This window comes from Chiloscyllium plagiosum, chromosome 5, assembly GCF_004010195.1.
Source record: "Chiloscyllium plagiosum isolate BGI_BamShark_2017 chromosome 5, ASM401019v2, whole genome shotgun sequence".
Taxonomy (NCBI): domain Eukaryota; kingdom Metazoa; phylum Chordata; class Chondrichthyes; order Orectolobiformes; family Hemiscylliidae; genus Chiloscyllium; species Chiloscyllium plagiosum.
In genome coordinates, this window is record NC_057714.1 from 10,460,383 (window position 1) to 10,469,383 (window position 9,001).

At 38.0% G+C, this 9,001-nt stretch overlaps 1 protein-coding gene across 4 annotated transcripts in view; it reads left to right on the top strand.

Annotated features, from left to right (window-relative positions):
• Positions 1 to 9,001, top strand: part of osbpl3b (oxysterol binding protein-like 3b) — a 214,669-nt gene that overhangs the window by 99,497 nt on the left and 106,171 nt on the right. For all 4 annotated transcript variants that reach the window (XM_043689591.1, XM_043689590.1, XM_043689594.1 and 1 more), the window contains exons 8-11: positions 962 to 1,065; positions 1,226 to 1,318; positions 2,481 to 2,637; positions 5,772 to 5,905. In XM_043689591.1, the coding sequence (XP_043545526.1) occupies positions 962 to 1,065; positions 1,226 to 1,318; positions 2,481 to 2,637; positions 5,772 to 5,905 (488 nt within the window). The remainder of the gene's footprint in view (positions 1 to 961; positions 1,066 to 1,225; positions 1,319 to 2,480; positions 2,638 to 5,771; positions 5,906 to 9,001) is intronic.

Here is a 9,001-nt window from a genome sequence, read left to right on the forward strand (position 1 = left end):
TCTTCTTCCCGACCTCTCCGCCCCCACCCCAGTCTGACCTATCACCCTCACCTTGACCTCTTTCCACCTATCACATTTCCAACGCCCCTCCCCCAAGTCCCTCCTCCCTACCTTTTATCTTAGCCTGCTGGACACACTTTCCTCATTCCTGAAGAAGGGCTTATGCCCGAAACGTCGATTCTCCTGTTCCCTGGAAGCTGCCTGACCTGCGCTTTTCCAGCAACACATTTCAGCCCAGTTCAGGACTGACCCACAAGGTGAAATGTCCTTTCCAGATCTAACTTGTTAAGACCATTGAGAATCTTTAAACTTGAATCAAATCAACCCTCACTCTACTAAACTCCGAGTGAAATCAAGCCCAGCTTGTCCAATATTTCCTTAATAGAAAAACCTGCTTGTTCACTGTATTCGTCGAGTAAATCTCATCTGATCTACCTCCAATGCATTTACATTATTCCTTAAGGACACCCAAAAGTGTGCACACAATTCAATGTGGTCACAGCATGCCTTGTGTAATTGAAATGTAACATCCTTTGCTTTTATGTTTAATTCCTCTTGTAACAATGGGTAGGATCCCATTGGCTTTCTTGAGTAAATGCTGTGCCAGCATACTAACATTTTGTGGCTCATGCATTAATATGCCTAAATCCCTCTGCACCTTGGAATTCTGTAGTTGTCCATTAAATAACACTTCTCATTTTCACATATTATACTCCATCTGTCAGATTTTTATTCACTCTCCCAACCTATCTGTATCTCCCTGTGTGCAGCTCCCTGTGTATTCACAATGTTCTTTCCAACTTATCTTAGTGGTGTCTGTGAATTTGGATACTATGCCTTTGTGCCCCTCAAGTAAGTCATTGATGTAATTGCAAAAGGTTTAGGTCCCTGCACGGAGAGCTTGAGAATCTGGAATGTGTAATTTTTTTAATGCTCACTTTTTGAATTTTTTTCCTTCTAGATCTTTCTCTGTGTCATTCAAATTTAACAGAATTAACACAGCTTTTACAAAGTATGGAAGTTATTCATAGGACAAACTCAGCACCAGTTATAAATGCTATTCAGGTATGTCGGTTAGGTAATTTTGATCATCTAGTGACCCAGAAATAAATAAACACTGCTTTTGAATGCAAAGTGTGAATTAGGGTCTCAAATAAGTGCTCTTGCATTTAAGAGTTGTTTTGTGATAAAATGGCATTTTCATTTTCTTTCTCCTTTGTAAAAGGGATATGTTTTTGAAAGTCCCAAAGAGGAAAAACCTGTTCAGAGAAGGTGGCGCACCAAGAGTTTTGGGAAAGATGCTAAATCAACACTACAGGTAGTGCACCATTAAAGTGAAGATTATACTTTTAGTATTAGTTTATAATGATAATGTCATAACTTCTTGAACAGTAGTTCTAGTCACTATCTACCTTGCCATTATCAATCTTGGAAACAAAATTGGTAGTGATTAACTGTCAAAGCAAGTTAATTTATCAATTAATATGTTTGTATGCCTCTGTGTTAATTACATTCACCTTTTAACTCATTAACCCCCACTTATATAATTGCCCTTTCTTATAAGTGTAGTGACATGTTTTAAGGAATATGTTGAGACGTCCACAATATGCTGTGATGTAACAGTGATCTCTGTGATGAGAGACTCTGCTAGAAGTTTGGGTCTAGAGTAGATTAGGACAGAGAAACCAACTGCACGATCTTCATGGATGCTGTGTGAAGAAACACCTTGTGGTCTGGCCTGTGCCTATCTGAACAGAGAACCCCAGACTAAAACAAGGAGCATGCACATATGCTTCCACAGGTGCATGTGCACGAATACTTGTAGCAATTGACTTTCAAGATTATGACCTGGCATTTTTGCATAGAATTTAATTATTTATTACTTGTGGTCCAGGTGTCTATTTCAATGTTAAATCAATTCTAAGTGGTAGCAACATTTGCTGAGGCTTAATTTGGGGGTAGAGATTTTATACTTCAGTACTCATGGTGGCTCAGTGGTTAGCACTGCTGCCTCTCAGCACCAGGGACCCAGGTTCGATTCCAGCCTCGGGCAACTGTCAGTGTGGAGTTTGCACATTCTCCCCGTGTCTGCATGGGTTTCTCCGGGTGCTCTGGTTTCCTCCCACAGTCCAAAGATGTGCAGGTTAGGTGGATTGGTCAGGCTAAATTGCCCATAGTGTTAGGTGCATTAGTCAGAGGGAAATGGGTCTGGGTGGGTTACTCTTCGGAGGGCCGGTATGGACTTGTTGGGCCGAAGGGCCTGTTTCCACACAGTAGGGAATCTAATCTAATCTACTTGTAGGTCAAGTGGTTAGTTTATCACCACTTAATTAAAAAACTTGTTATGCTTTTTGACATTTGATTCTGTTTTTGCTAATGCACAATACTATTAATGCAATTTCATTAAGGTAACATTGCTTTGAAGAGAATTCTTTTCAGCCAAAATGTATTCTGTGAGATGTAATGTTTTTATTCTTTAGGTTCCTTCTATCTCGGCCAGTCCAATGCGATTGCATGCATCAAATCCTAACCTCTCTGAGGTATTTCAAGGAGAAATCAAACCTTTTTCAGATGGTTCAGATCTGCCTTCAGATTATTCAAAACTGCAAGAAGACTTCTGCAACATTGCCCATGAAGGTAGTAATGACTTTCTGTATTTACAGAATACTAAAATGTAGAAATCATTATTTTTGAACATATTTTGGATCACAGATACTAACAGGAAGTCTTTGTGCTGTTTTGATACTTCAACAATACGGTAAAAGCATTTTCTAAGGTTCATTTTATGCTGTCGAAAGGAAAATTGATGCTACATTACTGATAAGCTTACACTATGGTAGTGTAAGCAAGTTCAAATAATGACTGCTATAAATTGAAGAGACAGTTGCCCATTTACAGCAATGATTTAGAACTAATCTTGGACTGAGTAGAGATGAAAGAGTGAATAACGTTTTGGATCAGTTTTGAGACGCAGTAGAATTTTACCATGGGCTTTGAACCCTGATGTAGGGACCAGATAAAAATCCTGGGTCCATGTCTGCTGGGAACCAGATTTATTTTCCCCAGAGATGGCCTCCACGTTGCCCACCTTAGGGCAATTAAAACATTGTGCACATGTGTATGTGTGTACTGCTGGCTCCATGAGAGGGATGACAACTGTGAAATCTTGGGCAATCCATTGACCGATGTGGCATGTCTGAAGCAAGGGTGGGATTGATATGGAGGAGCCCTCTGAGTTAAGGGAAAAATGAAAACTTCAGAAGGGCCAAACAAACAGGCCCCTTTTAATTTGAAGGGAAACCCTCCAGATGAGTTAGTTCCAGCTTGCACTCCCCAGTTGTGTTGTGTAATTTGATTTCAAAGACCTCCAGCCACCCCCCTTGATCCTTCTGGGAGGTCAGCTCCAAGTGGATATGGGATTCTACATGAGAGGATCTGCTCTGCTATCAGCAAACTGTTAGCCAGCTGCTAATACTGCCCGTTTTTGGGAGCTTAATGAGTTTCATTAGCTACCTGCCTCTGGGGCGCGCAGTGTCTCTGATGACTGCCATACATGAAGAAGAGACCCCAGTGGTGAGCATACATTCAGGAGTTGCCCTGACCCAAGTTCCCATTATTTTGTTGATGCTCCTGCTTCCTAACCTGCCACTCCAGGAGCAGGAAAACCTTTCTCAGTGCGGTGTTTGGGAACAGCATTCAACTGGTCAGTCTAATTTAGTTATTTCCATAGTATGCTTGTGTGTATAATGAGGTAAATAAATAGTTGTCCTCTGTTTAAATCATCTTGTGTTACCTTCTGAACACATGTAAATTTTTAAGTAATCCCAATTACCACAAAAAGGAGACCGTATTACCTAGGTAAAGCAATTGCTTTGAACTAATCTTTGACCAGATTGAATTAAATGCTCATTGCTGCAATACATACTGTTGATTGTATAAGTGCCAAATGTCTTTGTTGCAAGATGGTAGAGGGGAGTGAGCGGACAGAAAAAAGATGGACTGAATAATATTTTACATGCATTTCATCAGATTTTCTGTTTGTCGTAAACTTAATTTGGAGAGGGGAAAGAAAGATGTCCATGTCCACATTTTATGTTTGTCCAGCTTATGCCCTTCAGTGACATTTATATTTATTCTATAGGGAAGAATTGAGCAAAAATGGTTCAGATGGTGCTCTCTGTTTTGGTTAACTTCACAATGTTTGAGCTATCTTATTCTCTCCCAGTAGCAGGTAGTTGAATTTCTGATGTAGTTATTTAAATGTAATGAGTATTTGTCGTGATCAGACCCTGATTCTTAATCCTGTTTGTTTCCCAACATTTTTCACCAGTGTATCTCAAATAAGCGTTCTAAGGTTTTAGGAGATTTGAACTCTTAACCAGAAGGTATTCCAGGGCTAAAGGTTGCACCTCAGAATCTTTTGCATATCTTCATTAATGGGCAGCCTTGAACTGGCTGCGTAGTTGGTTTCTGATTATGGCTGCTTTTCTTTTGAGAGGTTGTAGCACAGAATGCATGAGACTGGGGAAGCAGTCTGTTGATGATTTCCATCGTCATGATAATTATCTGTGGTGTTCAGTTATATGTCACCGAATTTTATGTGCGGATTTCCTGCCCATACCTGTGTGGAATGTTCAACTGCTGATAAAACTAGGGCCAAGTTGCTTTCTTCATGGTATGAACTTCTTTCCAGATGGTCCCAGAGTATTGTGGATAAATAGATTCAAGTCTTCCTTTAATTACAGATTACCATTACTGGCTCAGAGAATTAATGTCACTTATAAAGCTCAATGGTCTCAAGACTGCACAACAGGGGAGCCTGTTGTTCAGTAATCAAGGTCTGCTAACTTGCTTAGTGCGTTGTACAGGAACTTGTGGTTGATCAGCACAGTTTTAATATGTGGTTTGCAGCCTAGTAGCCTTGAAGTTTTCAGCAGTATATGGTCCCTTATTAATATGCTGTAGGTAAGCCTGGAAAAGCCTTAATGCCAATAATAAGCTTTGATGTAGGTTGAGAATACATTTCCCTGAATGCACTCAAATGGCGTGAGACAACGACTTTATGTGCTGTATTAGTGAAATAAAGACCGTAGAATGCCTGTTCGTTATTACTTGATACATTACCATCACTATTACTTAAATATGTAACAGCAATTTTATAAAATTTGATCTCAAAATTGGGGAGTGTTGCCCAAATGGAAGACACACTTGAAATTTGTGTATGAAGCTGAGCAGGCCTATTGGGTAACTCTGTCCTACGATAACTGTTAAGGTCTTTTCCAATACATGTACCTGGCGTGTCGGATTTAGTTCTAAACATTTTTTTAAGATTACTATAGGAAATCGCTTTTTTTTCCCCTAAGCTATAGATGTATTAAGAAACACAACAACATAGTAACATTAACAGTTACTCAATTTAAGATCGCTAGAATCCATGTTGTCAGCTGATTTTAAAAAAAGTATCCATGTACTGAACCTACGTTCCTCTGAAACACCAAGTTTCTTATCCACATCAAAGTACTTAAGAGAAGTCATTAGGCTGAAATAGCCTCGGCCCATAAACGATCCAGTGTGTAGGGTAATCTATTTGAGCTTCATTCTTGCTGGTTTGAGGAGACCTCTGGATCTACAAATGAGATTATTTCTCAGTGTCAATTTCTACGTACAAGTCAAAAGCCATTATTTAAAAACTGATTCAGTTTTACCTGTGAAACTTTAGTAATTCTTGAAGCCCAGTTCTGTATAAAGTTGTTTTTTTCTCTCTTTGTTAGTTCACTCTGCTTTAAAGTCTGTGTTCAATTCCTTGGTAATTGAAAAAGAAAAGTTCAAACAGTTGATATCAGAACATGATGCTTGCCACGCACCATCTGCACAGATAATTGGTCTGAAGACTGCCTTAGCCTCGGTAAGTTTTTGAGTCAGTGCAACAGTAACAAATATGCTGTTAGAAAAATATACTTTTAGAAAAATATAAATAAGAAGCAGTTCTTAAAGTTTAATTTTTTTTTTAATCTTTAGTTTAACAGAATCCGGCTTCTCGAGTATGAAATTTATTTTGAATAATTCCAAGTTTGTGATTTATTGATGGGAAAGGTTCTCTTCATTGTACTTTACTAATTTGAACATATTTTTTGCTAATGACTTAATGTTTCAAAGGATTTTGGTCTTGAAAATTTTCAGGTGGTGGAATTCTACCCCAATCCATTTTATTACCATAAGCCATTTACTGATTTTGTAAGTAACTTTGGGAAAAGGAAAATTCTTTTACTTGCATTTATTTTTAATTGGATGTGAGCAGTGCTGGCATAGCTAGTATTTGTTGCCCAACTGTTATTACCCTTGAGCCAAATGACTTGCTCAACCTTTGATGGATTGATTAAGAGTTATTTACTTTACTGTGGATCTGGATTCACCTGCAGGCCAGACCATGTAAAGGACATTAGTGAACCAGGTGCCCTTTTTTTTTAAAAACATACTTTCTAATCAACTTGCTCAGATCTGTGGAGCAAGTGGGACTAGAACCCAGGTCTCCTGACCCAGAGGTAAGGACACTGCCACTGCACTATAAGAGCCCAACCAGATGGCTGCTTATGACAATTGCTGATTGGTCTCTGTACTGATGACCATGAGACTACTTTCAATTCCAGATTTATTAATAAGTTGAAATTCCAGTAGCTGCTGAGGAATTTAGCTGGCTTTAAACCCATGCCTGCAGAAACCAAACCTTAACCTTTTATTAGTCCTCTGAGCTGATCACTAAATCACTGTCTCCCTCATAATAAATACTTGCCTTTATTAATAGCAGCCTTGCTTTTAATTTGGAAGAGATTTGGTCTTGTTAGCTGCCTGACGCTCAGTTGCAGTTATGGCAGTGTTGATTATCTGAAGTAACATCCTTTGGGTGAGATGCTGGAGCAGCCTGTTACAGTTCGATATTAAAGTTGCCATCATGTTTTTGAACAAGAGTTGGCATTCAGGCCAATATTCTTTTGGTATGCTTTTCAGTCTATTGATTTTGGTTAAAAATTGATTTTTTGACAAGTGTTTTAAGATATTTCTCTGATATATGAAGGTATTTGATAAATGCAAGTTCTTTGACTAATCTGCCTTTATATTTTTCTGCAGATTGTTAAAGTTTGTTCCAAAAAGTATTTGTTTTAAAGTGGACATTAAATTGGAGTTCCACATGTCCTACAGTATAATGCAATGTGTTTGCTTTGATGTTGCTCAGAAGTAGAGTGACACTGAGCTGCTAATTTGGTCAGTCTCTTTTTAAAGTCACTGTTTAGGTAATTATAGCTAAGTTTTTGCTTTTAAAACTGAGGTAATGAGGTAACGGTTAGTAACTTATGCAGTTCAGATCAGCAATTAACCTTTTTTTAAAAATTGTTCTGTATTTATAACAAAGTGTGATATCTGGAAGGAGATTTATGCCTGTGCTAAATAAGCTTTTGCTAATTATGCATAATTGTCAACTTGTTTGTCCGAATTTGAAGACGTGTCGGAGCCCCTAAAGTGTATCTTCTTTTATACATTTTTACATTATGGCTATTGTTGATCCTTTTTATTAAATTTATTGCTTTGCATTCTCTATATAAAACACTTCTTTCCTCTGTTTGTCTAATCTTCCATCTGACAATCAACAGCCTAATATTCTAATGATATGTAGTCTCTGCAAGTTACACTCTGCCCTCTTTTTAGAATTTAATAAACCCTCTCTGTTTTGTCATTTTCTGCTATTTTTACCAAAGGAACTATGTATTTTTAGAATCATTCAAGTTTAAAAAGCTGCGAGACAATAATGAGTGCTGAACTGAAATAAGCAGCACAAGAGCATTAAGTTGCACTAAATTGAATTGTTTTAGCCTATTCAATATTCTGACTTCTATTATCAAACTGTGCAGAGTTTAAAATATTTTTCTCAAAATATATGAATGGTATCCTGCTGTGGTTCTCCTGTATTTGATGATGCCTTTTTACATATTATTCACTCACAATTAGCTGCAGAGGCTTCATGAGAATGCTTTCACTACCTATAAGTTGTCATAATGAATCAAAAACTAGTTTTTCAAATCTGTTCATATCTAGAACTTGGCCTTTATGTTCTTACATTGTATAAATCAGTAATGATTATTCATATAGGTACAAAATTATTAAAGGGAATTTTAAGACCTTTCCCTTTGACAGTTGCAAATCAGTCATGGAATGTTTGTTTGACAAAATCTAAAGCCCACCTCCATCTTGTCAAACAACTCTACTTTCCATTTAGCCAAGGAGGGACATGTGATCATTCTGAAGAGGTTAGATTAATGGTTCTGAAATAAATGGGGATATTTTAATTATAATTTTTAGGAGTGTTTTGAAGTCAAGCTTCCCACCTGTTGTTCAGGAAGTTTAATATTGATGTGAAAGAGACAATGAATGGTTCTTAATATGGTAGAGTTCAGTCTGCAGTTTGAAAGAGAGAAGGCAAAATCGGATGTAATGGTGTTACAGTTAAATAAAGATAATTATGAGGGCATGAGAGAGGAACTGACGAAAATAGACTGGAAGCAGAGCCTAGCAGGGAAGACAGTAGAGCAAAAATGGCAGGAGTTTGTGAGTAAAATTGCGGACAGTGTACAGAGGTTCATCCCCAAGAAGAGAAAGATTATCCGGGCAGGGATTAGACAGCCATGGCTGACAAAGGAAGTCAGGAAATCTATCAAAGAAAAAGAGAGAGAGCCTATAAAGTGGCCAAGAGCACTGGGAAATCAGAAGATTGGGAAGGCTACAAAAACAAACAGAGGATAACAAAGAGAGAAATAAGGAAGGAGAGGAACAAATATGAAGGTAGGCTAGCCAGTAATATTAGAAATGATAGTAAAAGTTTCTTTCAATACATAAGAAACAAACGACAGGCAAAAGTAGACATTGGGCCACTTCAAACTAATGCTGGAAGCCTAGTGATGGGAGATAAGGAAATAGCAGGAGAACTTAACAAGTACTTTGCATCAGTCTT